Here is a 27,114-nt window from a genome sequence, read left to right as displayed (position 1 = left end):
CACAGCAGCTCAAATATTATGACATATGCTATAAGTTGGTGCTACCTAGGCTTGGTGAACTTAGGTAAGAAAATATTCACTGCTAATATCTTGGATTTGTGCTAAGTGGAGATCTTATAAGCATGGTATTTATCTGAGTGTGGCTAGTTTCAGTTTACAAGGTATGTCTATGCACAAACAGACACTTTGTGGTCAGACAACTGGCTGTTTGGGATGTGGGGAAAGAGGGGAAAAGAGGGAGCAAGGCAGGAGGTGAGGGGCACTGAGTGAAGATGGGAGGAGTGTGTCTGGGTGTGGAGCTGTCATCCCACTGAGGGAGTAGCTGTGGTGTTTTGATCAAAATCCAGAAGATGTGGGAGAGAAAAGAGGGGTGTGAGTAAATGAGGGAGAGAAAGAGGGAGAGTGTGAGAGAGCGAGAGAGAGAGAGAGAGAGAGAGAGAGAGAGAAATATTTCCACCCACCCAACAAGGAGACACACTCATAAACAGCAGGCAGACTGAGTGAGACTCAGAAAGACACAGAATCTCAGGGCAGCACCAGTTCAAACAGCGAGGCAGACAGAAACAGCGTTTGATTGAGAGAAGCTGTTTTATTAAAGAGCAGGAAAGGTCACACACTCAAACAGACACACACACTAATAAACACAGCGTACCACACAGACAGACAAGCGAGGACTGGCTAAACCCAAGAAACACAACCATTAGTCTTTTAGGACTCAGTGTCTCTCCCCCCGTCACACATACATACACCCACCGGTGCTGTTGCAGAGAGTCTGTGCTACCCATTGTGAGGAGCAGTGCTGATCGAGCCCAACAAGTGGAGCAACAGGGAGGAAGGAGCCAACGAGTGGATGGATGCCTTTTGCAGACTCAGTGGCCTGGACCCTCTGTGGGTGAGTTTATGATGTGTTCACTGACCCTGGAATCACATCGCATTACTGAGTGTGTGGCTTTTTCAGCCAAGGTCACTTTTAAACAGCATTCATTTAATAAATGAGGTATGTCTTTATAATTCCTGCTTATTCCTGCAAAGATGTCTGTTAATTTCAGCTCGTAGTTGTCTATGAATTGCTAAATATGAAATCAAAGATATTTTTGTTATTTTGGCAGATTATATTATGAGTATTAGCATTTGTTTACAGAAGTGTTGGTGTATAAACACACTGGTATAATTCTTGATGAAACTCTCCTAAACTTGTTTTAATCTTATTATTTAAATGATCAGTGCCATTAGCATTAGCCAGATTAGCATTTTGTCCTTGGATACCTGTTGTTTATTGGGATTAGAAGGATTACTGGCACTAATAAATAAATCAAATGAGTAATACTAATTTTGTGTGTTTAGGGAGAAAACCCCCATACACTGACCTTCTCAGTATTCGCAGCCAGTATTACTAATTGTAATCTAAAGCTTCTCTGAACGCCAGCCTTTACCTTTGATGAATACCACAGTTGTGTGTTTATTGTCATCCTGCGGCATAATTCATAACAACGAGATGCTGATTGGATGAAAAGCACCACAGTGAGTCTGCTGCTCTAATTGGAAAAGGTTTTTAGTCTTGCATGTTTGCAAGACTCCACACTCTAAATCCCAGCTCTAAAATAAAAGGAACGGCTGTGATCCAACTGGAATGCCAGGATTATTAAATGCACTCATTCCCAACTTGACTTTTTCAACCCTCGTCCTTCCTCTTTCACTCGGTTTCTGGTTCTCGTTACTTCTTGTTCTCTGTTTCTGCTCCTGCAAAACCTCAAAACAACTGCCATCAAACACTGTTGGGAAAGTGAAAGCGTGTTACTGTATTTTGTGCAGCCCTCGCTGCCATGAAACTTCAAAACACAGATGTGCTGTTCTTACGGGATGTTTTAACAGATGTTTCTGTCTTCTGCTGGCCACAAATATCTATTGCTATTAACTACACTGACCTTTTTACATGTTTTGGAAATGACATCATTGCTGACTCACTGGTCACAGCCTTGGGGCAGCAATGCAGATTTATATGGATCTAAAACTGAAATTGTAAAGTCCAGCTCAGCAATCTGTTCCAGCAACACCTGACCTGAAAGGTTTTAGGAAAAATTTGAAAGGGGCCAATTTAGGAGCTAGGATTGTGTTTAGCGTCTTTCTTTTTAGATCAACCTAATCTATAATTTGAACAACAGGCCAAAGTGAGACAGACGGGGGAGTGATCAACGCTCCCTTAAATTACAGTCTCTATAGTTTATACACGTCACATACTCAGAATAGGTAATCCTCTAACAGTTCCTCAAAACTCAACGGGATTGCAACACGCTGAATTGGTTTCTGAAATAAAGGGGATGTAAAAAGCAACAATGAGCAGATTCAGAGGACAATAAGTGTCTCTGTTCTCCACTCTCAAATCACTTTGTCAGGTAAAAATAGACACTATTGGCATCTACCAGACACCATTTCAGCCAAGGGTCAGAAACAAGCAAAAAGCACAAGAAAGAGCGCAGAGAGGCTTTGACGGGTTGGATGTCATCATAAAAGTGCTCATCTGCCTGCCACTGACCACAGAACTCAGACAGGTCTGTGAAAGTAGCCACCCACTCGCTCCTTCTCAAGCAGTTTTTCACTTAAATGGATTTTGATATGCCAAACCTCACAGAAGCTGCTGTTATACCATAGGTGCAAAATCATGCACTCGTTGCATAACCTTAACCAGATATGTAGTGAAGCTGTATGTGAGAATCAGACTTTTAAGGCGAGGCAGCCAAAGAAGTGTATCATCATAATTGCAAGCAACTGAAACAAGAGCCTGACAGTCCGATCATGATTCAGACCCATGTGGCAGTAAACAGTATTGACTGATGGTAAACTTGAATTAATCACAGTTACCAGAAATGACAGCGTCAGTCTGCCCAATATCTCACCTGCCGGGCTTCACTCAAAAGCCTGTGTGTGGACAGACGGTTGTTACATAATAATCTCGCAGCTGCCACCAATTTTGGCCACTTTACCTTATCCCAGTTGGAATTCTACCAGCAGAGCCAGACGTATGTGCCATGCTAGAAGCTTTAAAACCACTTCCTGTGGTGACTCCCCAGGGCAGTGTTGTTAGCACAGCCAGACACCCTGCCCCTCATTAGGGCAGCGAGGTGATAAACAAGGGAAGCTTGACAACAACAAGCCATTTAGCCCCAAGTATCTTTTTTTAACGATAGACAGACTATCTTGGTTGCGCTACTGTTGCGTAATCGCAACATTTTGGCAGCATTTGCTCAACACACCTCGTCTGCACAAACTTTTATAGTTTATGGGCTTCATTATTACTGTAGTTCTTGACCTCATCGTTTGATTTGTTGACAGTTATATTGTCCTACTCAAATTTGGAAACAAGCCAGAGACGTGGTGAGGGGGAAAAAAATAAAACATTCAAATACTGACTCAGCTTTTTTGGCAAAGGAGGCCTTTTCCAGCTCGCACTCTCTCAGGACTGAGCACAGATACGTTTTCTGTTGACCTGCTGTGGTTTCGCTCTCAGTGGATTGATGGATGAAACGTAGGACCTGCACCAAGTCGGGATTTTTGCCACTTTGTCCCGCCTGCTTAGTCTGTCAGATGATGAATATAATCGCACAGTTTGACCTCGGTTTCTGGCTTTTAAGTATATTCTTTCAAGCTGAACTTTTGAACTTCTTGTTTTCTCTCTGATGCAGGACTGGAACCGTACATGGTACACAGCCAACCCAGACCTAACCCAGTGTTTCCAGAACACAGTGCTGGTGTGGGTCCCCTGTATCTATCTGTGGTTGCTGGCCCCTTTCTACTGTCTTCATCTCTACTGCCATGACCGCGGACACATTCAAATGTCCTGTCTCTGCTCTGCCAAGATGGTGAGACATCATTTTAAATGCCGGCCAGTCTTCAGTTTATTGTTTAAGTTTTTCCCATGACAGAAAAAGAAAAAAAGTCGAAACATTTGCTAAGTTTGTGTTGGTTTTTTTTGTTTTGTTTATTTTTGTTTTTAGCTTCTCGACTCATTCTCCTCATACTCTCTGCTCTGTTCAGGTGTTGGGTTTCCTGCTGGCTTCATTTGGCTTTGTGGAGTTCTTCTACATCCTGTTGGAGAGGAGCCAGGATATCCAACACCACATGGTCTTTCTGCTCAGCCCTATTATTCGCAGCATGACTGTGGTAAATACTGTGGCTCTTTTTTCTCACACATGTACACATCTATCCAAATCAAACTCCAGTTGTTTTAATTTAATGTTTTATTGACCTGGAAAAGGTTACGCACACTTTAGATCTTGCATGACATTTGGAACATCAAGGATAGGAGCAAGGCGCGTTTATCAATTCCTTATTTAGCCAAAGCACTGCACTGTGTTCTTAGTGTTTGTACTAAGGGGGGAAACTACATGTCGTCAGAATGGGAGTGATAACATTAAGGCACAGTGTTGAAAACAAATCCTTTAAGAATAAAAAAGCAAGAACTACAACGCAAGTTTTTAAACACAGTTATTAAACACAGACAACAACTTTAATATTACTGCGAAGCAATCATCTAATTGTGCATCAGGTGTCCATAATTTCTATATATAGATGCACCGTTGATTTGTAGATCTGACATTTGTTCTTCATTCAGAGTAGCTTTAGCTAACAGAGATGTTTGGGAAATATTTCGACTTGTGTCCTGCTGGCTCACATGTCACTGTGCAAATATACAGTATGCTAGTCAAACACTGAGGTGCAAAGATGCAGAACTATAGCTAGATTTATGGTGTAGCAGGCAATGCAAATATCACAGTAACCTGCTTGTATTTGACAATCGCTCATCGGACTGCAAAGCACTTATATAATGACATCACTTACTGTTTCATGTGGAGTCAATGTAACTGCATATGTATGTGCAAAGTTCCAATGCAATGAAAGTGTGACTGTTAGGTACTTTGGCAGTGGCCAAATAAACCAAATATAATGAATCAGATATTTTGCAGCCTGGATCCCTCTTTTACAAAATATATACAACTGACACTGAAAAAAATGGGAATTGCTTCATGTTTCCATCTGTGATTTAGGCTTTTTAACACAAACTCCTCTCAGCTGAGCTCATGAGACACCAGAGGAAGTCCATTCCCTCTGACTTCCCCTTTCCCAGTTTGGACCCTTCCTCTTTAATTTTCTTGCTTCTGTGAGTCTACATGCGTTGTTTTTTACATTATGGATATAAAATCTGCAAGAATATGACTGAATATAATGTGTCAGAGTATATACCTTGGAAACAGTATACACTACATAATGAATAAACACTGCATAAACCATAATATTTCTTATAGGTGATGATCTAGTGTATACTGTTTCCAAGGTATGTACTGTTTGTATCTGACACATCATCATGCATCATGATGATTGGTCAATTATGTATTAGAATTCAAATGAGCTGCTTAGTGGCGAAGAACATTGACAATGGCATGGCTTCAATCCCAATTAAGTCCATATGACTGTCTTCCAACTATGTGGTCTGTCTTTAAAACAAAAACACACAAATCCAGCAAATACAAAGGTGATGACACACAATTGTAGTCTGTGTTAACCCTAATTACACAGGAAGATTCGGTCTTTATATAGCCTACAGGTGTACTGTTGGATTGGAAGTTTAGATGCCAGATGCTTCTCTGAGCACAATTCTTCTGACCACAACTGTACAGTTCAGTGGGTTCAACTGCAACGCCTTAGCAAAGAAGAAGAAAAGATAAAAGACAAAATAGCCCTCCGGATACCCTAGCAACAAGAATCCTCGGTTGGGTATAAACCAAACCCAAAATCCAAAAAACCCCAAAACAAAAAGCTCTGACTCAAATGTTTAGATCTGAATCAGTGCAAGACATATGCAGATGTACGTAGTCTGGAAGAGATCTTTAATCTTTACAAATGTTGTTTGTATCTTCCCTCAAAACATCTTGAAGCAAACCATACTGGCCTCCACGACCCAGATCACAGTGGTGTCTAGGGTGAGCGGTAGAAGGTTATTTATAGAAAATAAGGCCCAGCGTGCAATCAGAGAAATGTTTTAGCCTTTGTTGATAGAAAAGTCCCTGAATGTTTCTGAGAACATCGATCCCACTCATTTTCAGTACATCTTAAATGATACTTAACTTGGATGAGAAGGCAAAGGAGAAGAGGAGTACAGCTCAGCATGGGTGGCATGGCAAGTTTAAAATGCTGTTTATCCTGAGCAAGAGTGATAGAAAGTACAATGCTATGCAAGGGTGCAGAGCCCAGATGGGAAGGGTCCTGTGAGCTTATAAAGTTGTCGTATACGACCCACACAGTTGTATAAGTTTACGTACAAAGCTCTCTCTCTCTCTGTAGCCTCATACAGGTTCTGCTCAGTCTCACTCTCCAAGTCAGACAGCTTTACCCACCTGTGGTCTTTTCAGACTCTTGAGTAAATACCAGCACGTGTTTGTGTTAAAAATACACTGAGACGTCTCTTGTATCAAAAGGATACATCTCAAAAAAGGTCCCTTATTTGGAATATCTAATTTCTCACACCGGGGAGGAGGGTGGGGGGGCAGACAACAAACTCCTAAATCACATTAAGAACATGTCTCCAATCTTTTAATCTATGTGCCAGACTTATCTTTATTAAAGGATATAATTTTCTAGATGTTGATTCTAGCCACATACCACCAACCAGTCCCTGGGTGCGGGAACGGAACACTGTGCTCTTGTTGCTCTGACCAGTTTGTTTTGTTGCCCTTCAACTCAAGTTAGTGTATGGGAACGCTTTCGCCCAAGTCAGTCAGCCCACGAATGAATCGTGGTCAGTACGGATGTAAAGTACACACATGACACCGGCTATAATCAGTAATGCCATGACGTAAAGCTCCTATTCCATCCCCAGCACTGCACACTTCCCATGTAATTATAAGGTCGGGGTTTGATTCAGGCCTAGTGATGAAGTTAGTTCCACCCACTGACTCCTACAAACAGATGGGCTTATGGTTTGCAGCAATATGGTGGCAAGACGGAGCGGAAAGCTAGGAATAAGATCAACCTTCCTCTTGTACGCTGACCTAAGGCCAGTTTGGTGTTAAGGTTTGGACTGGGGCTGATGTGATCTTATGTGTTTAGGAGCAAAAGAATAAAAAAAAAAAGAAGGTTTATCCCATGGGCTTGGTACAGCACACTAACATAGAGTGTGCCTAATAGATATGGTGTTAAGTAGTCCCATAGTCTTACTTAACTCCTCCAGCAGTCAATAAGATGAACTGACTAATGGGTCAAATTAACCTATGAAATGCATTCATTTATATTGATTCATCCCCAGTGTTAATCAACTAATTATCGCTAAACTGTAGCATTTTAGCATCTTTTAGCTAACTATTTTATCTTTATGATCACAAGCAATATCTAGTTTAACATAGTTAAGAATATTGTTCCCATATGCAGCAGAGGAAAATACTTCTAAAAGTGTATTAAATAACAGTTGAAGTTATTGACTTTTGCATTTGTTCAATCTTTATATCATGCTGGGCTGTCCCACAAATCCATTTTTACCATTCACTGGCACTTTAATCTATTGTTATGTAACTGGAAGATTAACTGTGGCATAAAAATGTCCTCTTTTTCTCAAACTTCATTTGACGATAATCTTAAATCTCCAGTAGTTGCTACACAGGTAGTATTAAAGCATTTCGTGTTTAGTTGGCTAAGACCACAAAATTGAGTTAAGAGAGGGCTGGACTGGCACTGCTCAGGCGCGTGCAACCACAAGCACTAATAGGCTCAAAATCTTTTGCTAACAGCGCTGCTATGCTATGTATATAAAGCAGTGAATGAATAAATCAGGCCAGTGTTGCTGATTTTATGTTCAGAAAACAAATATGCATTTAAAGCAGAATAAAATTCCATTGAAAACTATTAAAGAAGCTACTCAGTTAACTAAAGTATTGCTAATTAGAATAGCTTCGGTCCTAAAGCACACAAGATTCTTTGACATTTGTGTGTTTTGGGTTGGCATGTTGTTCACATCCCCTCTTTACTGTATCTATGGCTTTCCCTCCAACTTCCCAAACACATTCAAGTCAGGTAGACCAGAGACTCTAAATTCCCCATATGTGTGACTGTAAGTGCGTGTCTATTTATATTCTCTCTCCCTGATGGGCTGGTGAGCATCAAATGTGTTGGGGAAAATGAATGAACAAATCAAATCAAATGTTTCATCATCACTGCAGCAAGAATATTGTTTATATTAGCACAAAGACATTCACTGGATTTACACAAAGTGCTTCAGGTTGTTGATGCAAAAAGAAAAGTTATATAACTGACAGACCAGCAGTTTATAACAGGACAGCACTGCGGCTCGTCCCGGGGTAACCAATGTGGGTGCTCATTATGAAACCTAAATCCGCTTTCTCCCCACTTGGTGATGAGCTGGCACGGTGAAGTGACGTCTCACTTGGCCAACCGCTCGGTGAGGGACCAATTACAGAGGTTCACAAGCCGATGCGTGCCTCCTCTGAGCACAGACAGATAGCCAGCATGTCTAAACCAAATTAGTCTTTTTTTGCTTGTTTGTTTGTTTGTTTTTTGGAGAAAACAGGAAAGTATATAGGACAGTGTGGCATGCGGCGTATATGTGTCATTTTTATAAAGAGAAAAGAGCCAAGTCATATTCGTGTCTGCAGCCAGGGAATTCCCAGAATCAGAGCTATTTTTGGAGGTTTTTATAAAACCATTGACCGCATTACATTAGATCACATGAAATCTGTGCTCTGTGGAAAACACTCGCACTGACAGTTGCAGCTAATAGAAGAGAATGAGGTTCTGTGGTTCCACGAGTGGCATCCGGTGACACACGCAGCCATTAAAAGATCGTCTGTCAGCATCCTCGGGTCATGCATTTGTTTTAGTAAGCAAGATAGCATTTGTTAATATTAACCAGAAAAAAAACAGCTTGTTGGCAGTTTTATTCCCCTGCATCAAGTGAAGGTTTTTCCATGAATTAAATGTTGTGTAAAATGTTAACCGTAGTTAACTTCAACGTTTGTCAGCATTTTTTGCAATTTATTTTGTTGCTATATTAAGTTTGCACTGCATTTGTTATTGGATTGTGAAGTTATTGTACTGATTTCCAAGCTAGTTTGGCTCATTGTTGGTTAGGTGAGAAACGATGAGCATAAAAATATCCCTTTCTTTGGATTTCTGCAGAATATCAGAATATTCAAATAACCTGAAGTCTTGATATAGACATAAATCCAGAGGCATTTAGAGTCAAAGGAAAGCCTTTTGGAAGGTCTCTGTTTTTAAATTTATAATGCAATCTATAGTCGCAATGCCAATTAGAAAGCAGTTGACATGACTGTACACAGACTATGAAATCTGAGTTTCCCAGAGACTGAAAAACATTGTTGTGCTCTACAAAAGTTGATTCCTCCTGGTCCTTTTGTCCGTGAAATCATTTCAGGCAGTATCAACGTGGCATCACAGACTGGAGTTTGGCTCTCTTCTCTATGGTGCTCTCAGGGACAGAGTTGTTTCCTGTCCTGTGTTGCAAGAACCACACATGTTAACTGTTAAATTAAAGTCTTTCTGTCTCTCTTTCTAGATCCTGGCCATGTGCATCATCCAGTTGGAAAGAATAAGAGGCTGTCGTTCCTCTATATTCCTCTTCCTGTTCTGGGTCTTGGCAGTTGTTTGTGCTCTGGTGCCTCTAAGAGCAAAGATCCAGCTAGCCATGGATGAGGTATGTTCTTAGCCTATTAATGAATATAAAAATAAATGTACCCTTTAATATAAACGATATCATCTTGCATCCAAAAAGACTGAAATCAAAAATAGGCTCATGCCAAAGTGAATTTGTTAGCATGCCCAGTCTGAACTTAGTGAACCTGCCATGTCTAAACACCGTGAAGAGGTATCTAATCAGCTGTGCTCCTACCCATAGTCTAGACGCGAGACTCCAGCAGCACAGCTTGAGCTGTACCCTGTGTCAGAAAAGAATTTCTATCTCTATCCCCCAATTTTAACCAAGGTAGCCCAAAGTTAACACAATGTGTTGGAGGATGACACTGCCAATTCTGGTCAAGCCTGTGTGTGTTTAGGGTTTCCTTTTCTTCCTGTGTCTCCCGTCGAACACAGCAATCATTGTTGTATGGGGGTAGGTTTGTATTTTTGTTCACGCAGCCGTGGGGCAGTCGCATTTGCATTTCCATAAAAACACACACACATCCATATTTCTGTTTTATCGTTTCTCAGTGTGACATTCCCATACTGTTTGGGGGAGAGTAATGATGGGCCTGGGATAAATGCTGGTGAGACATGGCAGCCCAGGGTCAGACCAGAGGAACGTCAGCGCTGTGTTTATGGACCTACACTGCTGTAACCACGGCCAGATGGAAATCTATGCATTCACACATAATGTAAAGCCATATATGATTTACACGCAGATGTTTTCATTTCACACATGCGGACACATGAACGGTGCACACATGTAACCACTCATAAATTCTTACTATATCCTCCATACCATATTTCTAGTTTATGATGAACCGTATCTACGTATAAAATTTGGTTAATCACTTTAGGCTTTTTACCACATCCTCTCCTCCAAAAACTGTTGTTGCTGCCAGCTAGAAGGTATTATACGTCAAGACTGGCATTTAAAGTTTCAGATTTGCAGGCAACTCCCCTAAAACTCATAAAACAAAGGAAGTTATAATTCCTGGTAGACTAATTGGCTTAGTCTACCACAAAGACAGTAAACTGATTACAAAAATTAAATGTAATGTGTCAGCTACTGAGACAGATTTTGTTTTTATGCTAAATAGTGGAGCTAGGTATCAAGCATACAGCCACAAGCAATATCACTCCTCTCAACCAACTTGGGAAGGAAACTGAATGTGCTTTTTCCTAGAATGTACAAATATGAATTTAATATTCATACAGTTGCAACAGAAGTAGTGAGGAATTTCCAGGATCCCATCGGTAAATAAAAATTGGACTAGATCTCAGAAGTAAAACCAAAGAAAGGAAAGATTTAGGCAATGAATAGTGACGTTATAGATCTGTTTAACAGTTTCAAAATTGCAAACAAAATATTTTTAGTGTTTTTTTGACTGGTATATTTCAATGTCTGTAATTTTCATTATTTAAAAATGCCATTTTGTTCTCAGTTATCCTGGTCAGTATTTGTTTTCTGAGGGTTTTACTATAGCGGTCATCACTAACATCAGTACTGTTGCATGACAAAATACAAACAGTAAGACGTTTTCTTTTGCTGTGATGAGCTATAAAAAAAGCGGAGGCTGCACAGCTCAGCAGTTTTATTCCGTGTGGATTGTATATAGCGCTGAGATGTATTCTAAATGTTTACGAAGAATGTGTCCATTTCAAATTGCAGCGTTGACAGCTCAAGTTGACGGAGTTCATGTTTGCGGACCCTTGGTCATTCTTAGCTGCTTGACCTACATTTTTCCCACCCACTCTCCGACCATCCTGACCCTGCTTTTCACAGTGTGGCCGGATCCGTTTGGCTTCTTCGTATCGCCTTTCTGGGCACGGCACCACACTTTTCACAGAAAATCATTTTACTGTTTACCATGGCTCCAACTCTTATGCATAGCCATACTGCTGCACATACACAGCACACAGCCTGTGGCAGTGGCTCTGTCCCAGTTGTAAACAAAGCCTGTGCCAGAGCCCAAAGTTTCTGTATGTCAAGAATAACATGCGAGTCCTACAATTCACAAAAGTCTCTGAGTGGTTAATATTGCAGCTGCTCCCTTGATTGAAAGTAAGGGTGCTGGTTTGTGAAACCACAATTTCCCTGTTTACAGATACGGGCTCTTAGCGTGACTGCGAGACAAATTTAACTGTTGTTTCATTTATAAAAAGCACACCATTAAAGACTCTGGGTTTTCACCCTGATTTGGCTTAAAGGTCCAAAATACTCTTTATTGTGTCTGTGATCCCGGTGCAGAAACCATCCTCCGCTATACGGCTTGCGCTCAAAGGAAAAGCTATATAAAAGCTATATAATGAATTTTGTGCTGTTGTGAAACTGCACACAAAGCCACAGTGGTGACAAATGATCCGTTGTACCACAGTCAGGATGTTGTGTGATTTGTTAAGTAATGTTGAAAGAGATGAAACAACCAAAATACATTTTGATCCAAATGAAAACCCTCGTCATGTCGGCCGCAAAGCCAATTAATTGTGTCCCTAGTTTAAAATAAATGTCTAAATTGCAAAACTTGCTTGAAACCAGTAAACTCAAAGAACTTTAACTGCAGCATTCTGACATTATCAGCTGCCTTTTCATTGCTTTTCCTATTTATTTATTCCACAGGGCATTGCCTCTGATATTGTACGATACCTCGCCTTCTTCTCCTACTTCACAATCCAGTTGGCCCAGCTATTCCTGTGCTGTTTTGCTGACCAGCCTCCAGAGGGAAAAACCATCTCAGAAAAGGTAGGCAGAGGAGAATGTAAACCGCTTCCGTCAAGAACATCCTCTATGATTACCTAGGAACGAAAAATGCCGGAGTGGCTGTCCTGTGGTTTTCCGCTTTTGTTGTGAAGACACTTTTCACTTTTGGAGGAAATGATGTGATTCACATCCTCCTTCCTTTCACTCTCACATGTCCACTTTGGCTTCCTGTGAGAGGAGTGTGAATGACTGTGTGTGTGTGCCTGTGTGTCTGCATACCTTCAGTACTGCTCACTCACTTTGTGAGATAACATCGAGACCACTGCTAAGAGTCTGTGACCACACAACAGAAAAGCAATTACTTAATACAGATCTCACTACCCCATCAAACATGAGCTTGGTAAAACGTTGTTGAGCTCAGAATAATACGCTGATTAGGGGCAACTCACAGGTGAATGAAAATGAGCCTCTAACTTATCAAACAGACATATGATGTAATATTTCCGCAGTGGTAAACAATTGAAATAGCTGGAAAAGTCCCTTAAGAAATTGCTGGCAAGTAGCAAGGAGGTTGAGGGTGCAGAAGCCACAGTCTGGCGTGGTGGACACACCCATTTTCCTCCACCTCCTCCGCTGCTCTGCCCCACGCTCTGGTTAGAGTTACTCACAGGAAGAGAGGAAGAGGGGAGACAGAGAGTAAGAGCACTGGTAATGATGAGAGCAAACACCCCAGTGAGGGGGTGGCAGGGTGGAGGAGATGCCAAAAAGTTTGCGTGACGGGACAAACTCTGTTTTTCTGCGTGTGTATCCACTTGTTATAGTTTGTGATGACACATTTCCACTCTGTCTGCAGCAGACCTCAAAACGTCATATTCACCCTGCGCTAACACTGAGCACTATTTGTGCTGTTCTGTGGGAGTTCATGGCCTTTGGTCGTCAGACTGGACCACCTGAGTGTGCAGTGTTGTTTGCGCACATTAGCATTCTTAAACACAGCCCGCACAAGTGCACCATTCAACCATCAACCGACGGACTCTGTTAGGATGTGTATTTCTCAAAAACCCTCAAGTGGTGAGAGATTTACTGCGAAAACAACAGTGAGTCTGGTCTTTAATCTGTTGCAGAATCCCTGTCCTGTGAAAGATGCCTCTTTCCTGTCAAAGATCCTCTTCTGGTGGTTCACTGGGTAAGATGGTTCTTTAAAACCCTTTCATTTTTAGGCATCGGCTGACTCACTGCAACAACAGTTTGTGCTTGTTTACAATAATATGTTTATTCTGTTTGAATCACTTCCCGTGTTTCTTCCTCAGACTTGTCGTAAAAGGATATCGCAACCCACTGGAAGCAGGGGATCTGTGGACCCTAAGGGAGGAAGACAGATCACAAAAGATCATCTCAGATCTGGAACAGGACTGGACAGCTGAATGTGCCAAACTTCAAAAGTGAGAATTATTTAAATTTGATAAATTTTATTTGGTACTTTGGGTATTTACAGTAGTACTGCAATGCACTTTGCATATGCATCTGTATACCTCTCTAGTATGGCTGGGATTACGCTCCTTTAAGACACGTACACAAACATCTGCAGACACCACAAACACATAATTGTTCTCATTATACTACTTTCTAGTCCACTTGGAGTCTGCTCGGGGGAAGCATGTGCAGTTGGTGGACAAGTCTGTGGGGTCACCGCAAATTGGAGGGTACAATAACAGCCGTGCTGAGCCTCACATGCAGCTGCTGCTGATGAAACTTACATCATTCGTACCCTAGTGGACTCTGTGTACTAGTGGGTGCAAAATCTATAACAAAATCTGTTACAGTACTGGAACCAATAACATTATTTTAACATTAACCTGATAAACAGTCATCTTTCAAGTCCTCAAACTGCCATTCTGACTTTCTGTTGAAAATTCTTATTTAAATCCTAACCTTAGGTAACCACGTCTTTACTGGGATCATCAGCTTTATTTGTTAGATTTTAGAAGGCATCTGCTTTTACATAGTTCTCCACATCAGAAGCATGTCAAATGTCAGCATACTCCTTTAAAGAACCACATCTTCAGCTGTTTAATGTTTGATATGTATCAGGCAGCAGTTGGTGCATGAATCTGCAGCACAAAAGACAGGACACGACATGTGCAGGAAATGCACGTGTCTTGCTATTTTGACATAGGCCTGTGATCCCCTGTACTCCTCTCCTTATTGTCATAGCCAAAAATCAGTTCCATTTTATTGCAATGTGGTCAAACTTCAACATGGGGCTGGTCGAATTAATGACCCGAGCAGAGCAGAGCTGTAACTGTGGTAAATTAAAACTTGGGATGTCTCATCACCACAGGCATTTAGGGCTAAAAATAGGCCGAAAGAGAGTCATTTGAGGACAATACAATACCATAATGTCAAGACTAGAGACTCTGTGCCATTTCCAAGGCTTGTTAACACAATCCAGTGCTTTGAAAGCAGTTGTTAAGTCTAATAATTATTTCAGCAAATAATGCTTTTCTAAGCTGCCAACAAATTCAGCGGTGGCACGAAAAACAAGTGCTTTTTTAGAGTTTTACATTGGAGACTTAAAAGACAGCAGCATGTTGGTGCATCTCTAACATAGATGTCTGTAACTGTGACAATGTCTTTGCTCTTTTAGGCAGGAGAAAGCCTTAGCATCAGGTGTGGCGCTGGGAAGCCGACTGCCAGAGCAGGCTCAGCTCCTCAGGAAGTTGCAAAAGGAACAAAGCTCTGGCTTCTTCCTCCTCAGAACACTGGCACGCAAATTCGGCCCGTACTTCCTGACTGGTACTCTGTGTATCATATTCCACGATGCCTTCATGTTTGCCATCCCTCAGGTGCTAAGGTAAGAGTGCACCAGAACCTCAAATTCTGCTTTTATGAAAGACATGTGGCTTTAAGTAGATGTAGTATGAGTTGCCAATATTTGCAAATATTAAGTGTATCTCAGCCAGTACCATGAGGCCCATGAGTATTTTTTTCCATTGCTGAAAATCCCCTAGATAGCAGTTCTCTCATTTATATAATCCATAAATGTTGTGACGATTTAGCATAAAGATAGAAATGAAGTAGTCTAGTCTGATAGAAAGAGGTTTACTTAGTGCAAGAAACTGTGCCATTATATTTGGAATGAGATACTGTTGTTGAGTTCCCAAATATAGCTTTTTCACTGCTCAGTGTCCCACAAACCAAATGGCATTGAGTGTACTGTATTGAGGAAAGCTCCAGCCAGACCTTTCCAAACCTCAGCTCTGACTGAAATTACCTGGATGCACTGCAGACCAGGCTAGGGTAAAATAAAGTTTTATTGTTTTACTGCTGGGAAAATTCAAGAAACAGCAGACAAAAATACAACCGTCTAAAATATCTCTTTAAATATAGAGATAGACAGATAAATAGCGTTAAGGGATTTGGTGATTTATGACAACTGCCAAACAACAACAGAAGCTGGCAGCAGTGAAAACAGGTCATGGCCGACCCGCCACCCGCCTCACCATCCCACCAGTCAGACTGGAATGTTGTTGTTGATGCAAAGCACAGAAGCAGTGGAAGTGTTAATTACGGTCATAGAGCTGTGAGCAAGAAAAGTAGACGAGACCACAGCCCTCTTTGCTCCAGTAAGGAGGACATGAAGAGAGAGAGAGGAGGCTCTAAATGGCAGAAATGCAGTTGGACCACAATAAGGGAGCCGCTGGCCAAGTGTGAGGGCAGCCTGGCCACAAGCTGAGCTCTGTTGTGCAACCTAGGCTACTTTGTGATGGCCAGTTAGCCAGCAGCCACAGCAGCGCTCAAGGACATTGGCAAAAGCACACGAAAAGAGTCAGATAATACCAGATTGAATCTGTAAAAAGAGTAAAAAACCTGTCTGTGCCTGTTTTGCTTTGCATCATTCGCAACTTTCCAGGAAAGATATAGAAACAGAGCCTCAATACAGAGGTTGAAGACAAAATTGAACATGTGCAACCATCTGAAACATTGCGATTAAGTATCTCTTTGTCCTCCTCCGTAGTCTTCTGCTGGATTTCATGAGAGATGAAGATGCACCACTGTGGAAGGGCTATTTCTACGCCACGCTAATGTTCCTCCTCTCTTGCCTTCAGTCCCTCTTCAACCATCAGTACATGTATACTTGCTTCACAGTGGGAATGAGGGTGAAGACAGCTGTCATGGGCTTGGTTTACAGGAAGGTGAGTCACTCTATATCTACGGACATGAAGCCACTAACCGACACAGACACACAACATAAATTATGTCTCAAGTGGCACAAACAAAAACCTTATCTTCTTCCAGAATGGAGTATGTGATTAGCAGTTTTACCTAAGATGAATGATTTTGTGAAATCTTTACGAGGATATTAAATTACACTGTAAACAATGCTGTCTCTTTTGTTGGCAATCCAGTCTTTGGTGATAAACAGCTCTGCCAGAAGGACTTGCACTGTGGGCGAGATTGTGAATCTGGTTTCAGCAGACACTCAGAAGCTCATGGACTTTGTGGTGTACTTTAATGCTGTGTGGCTGGCTCCGATTGAGATTGCGCTTTGTCTCTTCTTCCTCTGGCAGGTATGTTGAAATGCAGTGTTTTTACAAAGCATCCAATTCATGCACAAATGAGGCCTAACAGAGTAAGAGAAAAAAAAACAAACCTTGAAACAATCATATCCTTTCTCCTTTTTTCAGCAACTTGGCCCGTCAGCTCTGGCAGGAATTGCCACTGTCATTCTCATTTTTCCACTCAACGGATTCATTGCAAAGAAAAGAAGCAAGCTGCAGGTAAAAGCTGTTACAGGAATCCTTCACACTTTCGTTCCAGTAGCCCAGACATCTGGCACGTCAGGTCAGGGATACCACAGCTGGTTTAGATAGTGACTGAAGAGCTGTGTGGGTGTTTGGCCTGGATGGTGCATTCTCCCTTGTCCTTTTGATGTCTGGTCCATATAACATGCTTGAAAAACAATGACAGGAAAGGGTGGGCAGTAGAAAGGCATAATTTTTCATTTCTTTGGAAAAACAACAGAGGCTTCTGTAAATTTGGATGCCAGTTTAATCGAACTTAGTCTTGAATGCAGTGACCACATTCCTGGCTCTTTGTTGTTTCCTTGTTATAAAATTCACTAAAATGTAACAAGCAATAAATTCTTACTGAATTAAACAAGTTCTGTGATGTTCAAGAAAACTACTACAGCTGTAATAAGGGGAGTCAAACCCATGTTCACAAATGCATGAATCCTGTGGTCTGCTAATTGTCTATCCACTGTGCCTCAGTTCCAGCTTTGCATGCGGTCTTTTTCAAACAATACTGAGTAAAAACCCCTGTCTCTGGTCAACAGGAGATTCAAATGAAGTTCATGGATGGCCGTATCAGACTGATGAATGAGATCTTGAATGGGATAAAAATCTTGAAGTTTTATGCCTGGGAGAAGGCCTTCCTGGAGCAGGTTTTGGGCTACAGAGAAAAGGAGCTCAAGGCTCTGAAGAAGTCTCAAATTCTCTACTCCATCTCCATCGCATCTTTTAACTCCTCTTCTTTCTTGGTGAGAACAATCATTTGATAGACATTCCAATACAGAGGCTAACTCCACGATACTAACAAGCAGTCCTGCATGTCTAAAGTCTGAATAAGCCCACTGTGCTAAAGAGCTATATAGTCTGCAGTCTTGATAGTGAGGCGGTCTTGAATAAATAGACATGTAGACAAAAAAAATCTTGTAGTTTCTCAAGTACAGTAGCAATATATTAGATTTGATTGATTTGTTAGGAATTCACTTCATGACCGTCCCATGATAGCACCAAATGCTAACTATAGGCTAGGAGTGTAGCTTAAACAGTAGAGAAATGTATATGCGTGTATAACAAGCAGTCAGCTGTGACTGAAGGTGATTGCTCTCAGGGGGCTAATGCTACAATGTCTCTGCTGCAGCTCATTTAATGCTTAAAATCTAAATAACAGATGCCGTGAAGAACTTAGTGGTGCTGTGAATTTCCTCATCTTTACAGAAAGGAATCAGTCAAAGCCAGTAGTATCTATTGTCTCAGCCTTTTCTATCGAAAAAATACAAGAAGAATAAAGCGTACCTCATGAAATTACATTTAGGCCACAGCTCCACAGGTTCCCATTCATTCACGGCTCTTGCACCATACCTTTAAATAGTAGCATTCTACTAGTAACTAGTATTTTCTCAGTCATGCTAACGTGTTGGCAACCACCAGGTATAACCATTATACCATCTTACCATGCCAGAAACACAAAGTAAGCTGAGACAATACAATAATTACAAGTGTTAAATCAATAAGGTTGTGTTAGATCATCAAATCATTAAGATTTATCCTCTGGAGATGTCTGAAGAGAATTTCATCTTATTCTATCAAACACCTTGCTGGAGACGCAAAAAATAAAATTATACATAAGTGGCCTTATTTTAAAGATTCAAGTCTACAGAACAATAAGACTTGGCTAGACTTAGGGTTACGTGCCACAGACAGGGCGGGGAAGTCAGAAAGTAGTATCAGACATTTAAAGCATTGCTGCTGATTTTCGTCTCGACGTGGGTTAAAGTATATTGACAATTTAGACCTGTGCAATCCTTGTTCTTAAAACTGTCTGTGCCTAAAGAGCATGCAGGGTTCTGCCCATAAAAGTAACATTTAGTGCCTTTTTTCCCCCCCAAGATTGCTTTCGCCATGTTTGGAGTCTATGTGATGCTTGATGACAAGAACGTCCTGGATGCACAGAAGGTCTTTGTCTCCATGGCGCTAATCAATATCCTGAAGACTCCACTCAGTCAGCTTCCATTTGCAATAAGCACAACCCTGCAGGTAGGTTGCATTTCTTCTCCATCCCTGATTGAGGAGATTATTTTCACAGTCCACAGTTTAACAGCACATATCGACCATTTCATTTCTGACTGTTTCAGGCTGTAGTCTCACTGAAACGTCTGGGGAAGTACCTGTGCTCAGAAGAACTGAAAATGGAGAATGTCTCAAAGGCACCACTGAGCTCTGGTAAGAACCCCACCCATATATACACTATTACACTGAATGAATACACTTCTATACTTTTCAGTTTCACAAATATCCACAGTTTGGTTCCCCATACTGCCTGAAATCACAGGCTGTCATAATCAATATAAGCATCCCACAAGATGTAGTTGTTTATAACTGTGGACTACCACAACCTTGTATGGATCATGTGCACTGTCACTTCCTGGGTCCCCAGGCTGACTGGTAGACAGGGTAATTATAGGATGTTCCCTTCAGCGGTTGAACGTAAATCACAGCATGAATTCAGACATATGATTCAGAAAGAAATAAAAAAATATACTGCACTCCTCTGTCTGTAAACTGTCAACACTTCCTAAGACAGCTTGTGAAAAAGCAGCGGCTCTGTAATTTGTATGATTAAGAAAATTCACTTGTAATTACGCCCCGGCTGCACCCTGCCGAGTAACTTCAAGGAGAAGCTTTGTTTTGAAAGTTTGTTTATCACTAAGGATGAAAGAATACATCTGTTTTCCAGTGCTCGCTGCAGGTTTTGTTCTTTTAAGTCAATCTTTTCTTTATTGTTTAGACGGAGAAGATGTGGTCATAGAAAACGGCACTTTCAGTTGGTCTGCAGAGGGTCCTCCATGTCTTAAACGGTATGTCTTAAGTATGTGTTTATATGTTTTGGAAAAAGAAGATTGAAAAAAGAAATCAACAACAGAATAAAAGATTTGAGGCTTACAGGAAAATTCACTTCTTTGTTGACAGGATCAGTGTCAGTGTACCTCGAGGCTCCCTTGTTGCTGTGGTAGGACATGTAGGCAGTGGAAAGTCCTCATTGTTGTCCGCTATGCTTGGGGAAACGGAGAAAAGAAGTGGCCAAGTTACTGTCAAGGTACTAAGCTTGCGTTCCATAACAAGGTCTATTCATAGTTTGTGGGCAACTTGTAATAAATATTGATATTCTCGCTTTTGACTGTCTCTTCACAGGGTTCTGTGGCGTATGTTCCCCAGCAAGCCTGGATTCAGAATGCCACAGTCCAAGACAACATCATATTTGGCCGGGAAAAGCTGAAAACATGGTACCACCGTGTGCTCGAGGCCTGTGCCCTGCTCCCTGACCTGGACATCCTACCTGCTGGAGATGCTACAGAGATTGGAGAGAAGGTATTGAATACTTTGTTTAAAAAAAATGCTGCTTCATGCATATGTTGAGTCTCAGATATTTTAAACGTTTTTTCTCCATGCAGGGACTTAACCTCTCAGGCGGGCAGAAGCAGAGGGTCAGTTTGGCCAGAGCTGTCTACAGAAAGGCTGATGTATACTTGCTGGATGATCCGCTGTCTGCCGTTGATGCACATGTGGGTCAACACATCTTCGACAAAGTCATTGGACCAAAAGGAGTCCTTAGAGACAAGGTAATGCCATATAACGTCTGCAAAGTGCAGTTTATCCAGTTCAACGCAACCACAAAGACAATTGCGCCAGTTACAAGTTCTGTGCTATTGTTATCATAATATGGAAACAACCACTTTGCTGACACCTTTGTTTTCAAGAAAGCCTCAATTTAGTGTTGGATTGTGCTTACATGTCATTTTTCTGACTTGTGTGGCTTGCTATACAGACCCGCATCCTGGTGACCCATGGGATGAGCTTCCTGCCGCAGGCCGACCTCATCCTCGTCCTCGTAGATGGAGAAATCACAGAGAGTGGCTCTTACCAGGAGCTCCTCAGCCACCACGGCGCATTTGCAGACTTCATCCACACCTTTGCAAGCACAGAGAGAAAAGAGAGTGCCATACAACGAGGTGAAGAGACATTTCAGACATTAGTTTTGCTGTTTTACATTAAGACAATCTCTTAAATTCCCAGTAATAACTCAACACTATGCACACTTTTCATGTAGCTGGTTCCAGGAGGTCTAATGCTCGCCTCAGTATGGTCGACTTCATGCCATTCTCCAGAGATCTCTCACAGGAGCAGCTCATTGGGTACATTGACAAATGCATCACTCCTCATTCTCATATTTGGAATATAAACCATACTTTTTTATGAAACTGACCTCTGACCTCTCCTTAGGGGTGACACCACTAATACAAACCTGCAGAATATGGAGCCTGTTTCTGAAACAGACCAGGAACAAGTACCAGAGGACTTGGGAAAGCTCACTGAAGTTGACAAGGCACGCACTGGAAGAGTAAGTCTGAAAAAGGCCTAAAATTAGGTGTCAGTGCCACTCCCTACCATGCTCTGCAGTTTCCCTCAACTCTGCTTAGCTTGCCAATATATTTCAAATCATTGTTGTTATTTTAGATTGTGCAAGTCTAATGTTTTGGTAGACAGTCACTCCCCTTATGTTATTTTTGGCTAAAACAAGAAGCCATCTTCAATGAAAAGCAATTTTACATGACATGTGCCCAGCACCAAACGGCAAACAGATACACAGCAGTAAAGTTAAACACATGGTCATGGCAGACACATTGTTCTGGTTGTGTCTGCAAAAATAGTTATTGCTGGTTTAATAATTATGAATAAAATTGTTTTATTATCTCTGATCTGGACTTGGATAAATGGAGGGAATGGATGTGAAGATAGTTCTCTTATTCCTGCTGCTTTTAATCTGTTTGTAACAGGTCAGGTTGGATATGTACAAGAAGTACTTCAAGACAATCGGTTTGGCCATCATCATTCCCATCGTCTTCCTGTACGCCTTCCAGCAGGGCGCTTCGTTGGCTTACAACTACTGGCTCAGCAAGTGGGCCGATGATCCTGTTGTTAACGGCACCCAAATTGATACAGACCTGAAACTGACTGTCTTTGGGGCCCTTGGGTTTGTGCAGGGTGAGTTAGTGGGTTTAATTCAAATGATGCTTCAAATGATTCAAACAATTTAACTTCGTTTGGACATAACAAACACTCATTCTCCCTTCCCTTCAGGTGTTGCTATCTTTGGTACGACTGTTGCCATCTCTATCTGCGGGATCATCGCCTCTCGCCACTTGCACATGGACCTCCTGAACAACGTGCTGCACTCTCCAATGTCTTTTTTTGAGTCCACGCCAAGTGGCAACCTCCTGAACCGCTTTGCTAAGGAGATTGACGCTATTGACTGTATGGTCCCTGAAGGCTTGAAGATGATGCTAAGCTACGTCTTCAAGCTCATGGAGGTCTGCATCATCGTGTTGATGGCTACACCCTTTGCAGCCGTGATCATCCTGCCTCTCGCTTTCCTCTATGCCTTTGTCCAGGTATATTTTCTCCCCAAAATATAAACTCTCCACTTTGATCTTTAGTTTCTTATTTGAGATGATGCTGTTGAATGTTGCTTAGCAAGAGCTGGGTTCCATTACTGTATGTTATTGGAAAGTTCTGGGCTCCAAAACCAAACCTGCTGATTTTGCCATCCACTTGAATTTTGTTCCCCACCTGCTGACATGGACTTTGAATGCATTCACTCTGAGTTATGGGAAAGCCCTGAGTGTTCCCACTTGTTTCATTCATTAAAGATGGTGTTTTACTTTTCCACTGTGGCCAACAGAGCTTCTACGTTGCCACATCCTGTCAGCTGCGCAGGCTGGAAGCTGTGAGCCGCTCGCCCATCTATACCCATTTCAATGAGACGGTGCAAGGCGCCAGCGTCATCCGAGCCTTCGGAGAGCAGTCCAGGTTCATTCTGCAGGCTAATGAGAGGGTTGACTTCAATCAGACCTCCTACTTCCCTCGATTTGTGGCCACCCGGTGAGAGGATATGCAATCATTATAAAGTGCCTTAGCTTTATTCATATTCCATTTGCTCACTTAGCAGTTGATGAGGGTTGGATAAGGTTTATAACATTAAGAATTGTGGTTGATTTATGAGATAACAATGTTATTAATGATATTAATGTTAACACTGATATCTACAGGTGGCTGGCAGTCAATCTGGAGTTTGTTGGTAATGGTGTGGTCTTAGCTGCTGCCATTCTGTCTGTGATGGGGAAAAGCACCTTGAGCCCAGGCATTGTTGGTCTGGCTGTGTCACATTCTCTCCAGGTAATACAGTCTACCCACAGTCACGTTGTTATACTGTTATCCAAGTAGCCACCTTATTACCACCAGAAACACAGTATATATTCTTTGATCACACAGCTACAGAATGAGGCATTTGGGAGTTAAACTAGAAAAAGTGAAAATCGCATTGTTTTTATTTCTATCCGGAAATGCATCGCATTTCAGGAGAAGTAAAAGCCTTTTCACTAAATATTGCAGGTGACTGGAATCCTGAGCTGGATTGTGCGATCTTGGACTGATGTGGAAAACAACATTGTTTCCGTTGAGAGAGTGAACGAGTACGCTGACACTCCTAAAGAGGTCATTATTCCCACCGCACACACACGTACCCCAATCACTGCTTAGGACAATAAACTGTACTAGAGGAGGGCTTTTGTTTCTCTACTTATCCTTCCTTATTGGCTCATACAGGCCAGTTGGAGTATAGAGAGCAGCTCACTACCCCAGGCCTGGCCCCAGAACGGTACTATAGAGTTCCAGGACTACGGACTGCAGTACCGTAAAGGCCTTGAGTTGGCTCTGAAAGGAATTACTTTGCATATTCATGAGCGAGAGAAGGTAATTCATTTTGTGTGATATTAAAAGTGTTCATCGCCTTGATTTAAACTGCATAATTATCTAAAACATCATTTCTAAAACCTAATTTTTTTCAGGTCGGAATTGTGGGTAGAACTGGAGCAGGAAAATCCTCACTTGCCCTGGGAATCTTTAGGATCTTAGAGGCAGCAAAGGGAAAGATCTTTATCGATGGAGTCGACATTGCTGACATTGGACTCCATGACCTCAGATCGCGCATTACTATCATTCCTCAGGTATAATAACTCTTATTGAGATCTGGCTTTCATCACATTAAAAAAATGATTAGTGATTATATTACTAATTTAGACATTTCGGTGATGAATAAAATCTCTGTCCTCTCTCACAGGATCCTGTGCTGTTCTCAGGCTCCCTCCGGATGAACCTTGACCCTTTTGATACCTACACAGATGAGGAAGTGTGGAGTTCACTGGAACTTGCTCACCTCAAAAACTTTGTATCTAATCTGCCTGACAAACTTAACCATGAATGCACAGAGGGAGGAGAAAACCTCAGGTACACATAAGCTCACCAATATGACACGCAGTAGCGTACAGTAGCGTCTACTCCAGCACCACGTTTAGTATGATATTCTAATCTTCCCTTCTCTTCCTTTGTATACGTAGTCTGGGTCAGCGTCAGCTCGTATGCTTAGCCAGAGCCTTGTTGCGGAAAACCAAAATCTTGGTTTTGGATGAGGCAACAGCTGCTGTGGATCTGGAGACCGACACACTCATCCAGTCAACAATCCGCACACAGTTTGAGGACTGCACTGTGCTGACCATTGCTCACCGCCTTAATACCATCATGGACTACACCAGGTATATTAATGTTCATTGTCTATTTAGTGAATCGACAAAAAAGTAATGGTGACAATTTTAAGAATTCATTAAGTGACTGAGGCTAGGTAAAGATCCCACATTAGATGATCCCAGCTTCTGGAATATTGCTGCTTTTATCCATTTCTTGTCACAGTCCAAAAGTCTGTGAAAAGAGAGGACTCTGGACACTAACATGTAAAGGGCATTTGTTATTAGAAGAAAAAAAACTGTTTTTATTTACCATTTCAAAGACAGTAAATTGTGGGAATGGTTCTAAAGAAATATATTCTTTCTTGTAGCCCTATAAACAAACTTGTTAATATTAACTTTTGCCTAAACCAGTAGTATCTATGCAGTTTGTGGAGTCAAAGAGTCAAATCCAGGTGTAACATGGTCACTAGTGACATGCATTGTTTTTGCATTATTTAACTGCACTAACTTAATCAATGAATTGTTAACTTATATTCTGTCATTTGTAGATACGAATTAACATACAGAGGAAAGATCTGTTTGTAAAAACTGCTTTAAAAATGGATCTGACTCTTGCTGCCTGTGGATCTGAATGAGAAACAGCTAGATTATTTGTTGGACTATGCAAAAGTGTTTGAGGTCAGACTCTCTATGTGATGCAGGCATGTTATATGCTAGTAGAGTGTTATGCTATATCCAGATACAGCAAAGGAAATGATGACATGTGAGATGACGAATACAGATGTGCTTTGCAATATTTGCTTGTACTGCACAGCTTTATTACACACCTATATGTTGCATATAAACAATATACTTTCTTTCTTGCTGCTTCGCAGAGTTATCGTCATGGACAGAGGCCACATTTCTGAGATGGACTCTCCAACCAACCTCATCTCACAGAGGGGGCAGTTCTATCGAATGTGTCGGGAAGCTGGACTGGTCTAGGTCTCCGCTGGGCTTTGGCCATAGAACTGATGACCTGGTGTACAGATGTGGCACCTTATGCTTATGGCTCTCCAACACACATTAATCTGGGCCATTCCAAGCTTTGTGGCAGCTCCAAAGACCTCTCCGTGAGGGCATTGTCGATGAATCTCAAAAGCATTTGTTGGTTTTTAACAGACAGACACACTGTCCCAAGTCAGGAAAAGACATTGTTAACCTCAGAGGATGAAAACTATACAGGAATGCTATACTGGATATTTGAGTCTCACTACAAATGTTGTATTTCGATTAATGGAGTCAGTTTATTCCATAAAAAGGATTAAGCCAAAGGCTGGAATGAAAGGGTAACACAAATCTTAAGGATTTTCATTCTCTTTAAGAATGGAAGCTATATTATTTTTGTAGTTTTATAAGTGTGTATTTTTTTATGTTTTCTCAGGCTTAAATATGGATGTTTACTCACTCTTTTTTTTAGCCTTGTATAGAAAGAAGAGGCAATTTTATAATTTTAAAATGATAGAAGTCTTATTTTGTCTTCTTGTCTCAGAAAGTGGGTCAGGAAATTCTCTGACACACTAACCTTCAAAAGGTTCACTTTGGCAAAGGATGGGCAAATGAGGTTTGTACTGCATTCAAAATCTGAGCTTGGGGCAGCCAATTTGGAGTTTTTATATGTCAGGGAAAATGAGGAAAACATTGAAGTGAGCCAACACATTAGCAATCGTCCAACTATGTTGTGGCCATTGTTTATTTCTGTCAAAGTAAACACATAAAACTGTCAATAGAGTCCTTTCTGGTCAGATTTAACCTGACACCGGTAGTGAAAACCACCATGAATGAAGAGAATGCCTCATGAAAACAATGGTGATAAATCTCTGTGTGATTGTCTCTCAGCGTCTACCACACAGACCAGGCCATACACACACGGAGAAGATAAAAATCAGTGTTTGTTTGTTTTATTTTTTATGGTGCTGACATGTTGATTTTACTCTCTATTCAAAGAATGAACCCTATGAACTTTTCAAGGAGAAGAAGCATTTACTGTTTTGTCTTACTGGTTTAGACAATATATTCTAAGAGAAACCCAAGTTTTTATTTATACCATTTGACAAAATGTATTAAGTGTCCTTAAAATTATGAGGATTATGTTATATTTATACTTTTTATAACAAGCTTGATCATTTTCACTGACCTTTTACTGTTAATGGCTTTTGTTCCATACATCATGCTGGAAAATAAAATTTATTTGACTCAATGGTTATGTCTGGCTTTGCATTCGTAAGTATATAATGGTAGGTGCTTTCGCAACCAAGTGAACGCAGATTGAAGAAGTGCTACAGAGCAATTAAGGCAACTTAAAATA

At 41.3% G+C, this 27,114-nt stretch overlaps 1 protein-coding gene across 1 annotated transcript; it reads left to right on the top strand.

The window, feature by feature from the left end:
- The first annotated feature begins 467 nt into the window (after window positions 1-467).
- On the top strand, window positions 468-27,006 carry abcc6a (ATP-binding cassette, sub-family C (CFTR/MRP), member 6a). The gene is made up of 31 exons (XM_026170045.2): window positions 468-892; window positions 3,681-3,857; window positions 4,033-4,158; window positions 9,578-9,715; window positions 12,320-12,442; window positions 13,525-13,586; window positions 13,711-13,842; window positions 15,048-15,254; window positions 16,419-16,596; window positions 16,810-16,971; window positions 17,089-17,181; window positions 17,739-17,942; window positions 19,078-19,224; window positions 19,323-19,410; window positions 19,976-20,045; window positions 20,158-20,284; window positions 20,380-20,556; window positions 20,640-20,807; window positions 21,014-21,197; window positions 21,296-21,380; window positions 21,469-21,586; window positions 22,023-22,230; window positions 22,327-22,637; window positions 22,928-23,127; window positions 23,295-23,421; window positions 23,638-23,739; window positions 23,851-23,997; window positions 24,093-24,251; window positions 24,365-24,531; window positions 24,642-24,836; window positions 25,643-27,006. Exons 1-31 carry the CDS (start codon window positions 851-853, stop codon window positions 25,749-25,751), a joined length of 4,533 nt encoding a protein of 1,510 aa, XP_026025830.2. The 5' UTR covers window positions 468-850; the 3' UTR covers window positions 25,752-27,006.
- Window positions 27,007-27,114: the final 108 nt, after the last annotated feature.

Source organism: Astatotilapia calliptera, chromosome 6, assembly GCF_964374335.1.
Source record: "Astatotilapia calliptera chromosome 6, fAstCal68.1, whole genome shotgun sequence".
NCBI lineage: Eukaryota > Metazoa > Chordata > Actinopteri > Cichliformes > Cichlidae > Astatotilapia > Astatotilapia calliptera.
Note: the sequence above shows the minus strand (reverse complement) of the source record. Positions and strands in the feature narration are given on the sequence as shown.

What these genes read in the sequence shown, in the direction of transcription:
- abcc6a (XM_026170045.2), top strand. Translation starts at nt 851, where the DNA reads ATGGATGCCTTTTGCAGACTCAGTGGCCTGGACCCTCTGTGG. An exon ending in GTGGCCTGGACCCTCTGTGG is followed by an intron (nt 893 to 3,680) that starts GTGAGTTTATGA and finishes TCTCTGATGCAG; the next exon opens with GACTGGAACCGTACATGGTA. An exon ending in AGAAAAGAAGCAAGCTGCAG is followed by an intron (nt 17,182 to 17,738) that starts GTAAAAGCTGTT and finishes TCTGGTCAACAG; the next exon opens with GAGATTCAAATGAAGTTCAT.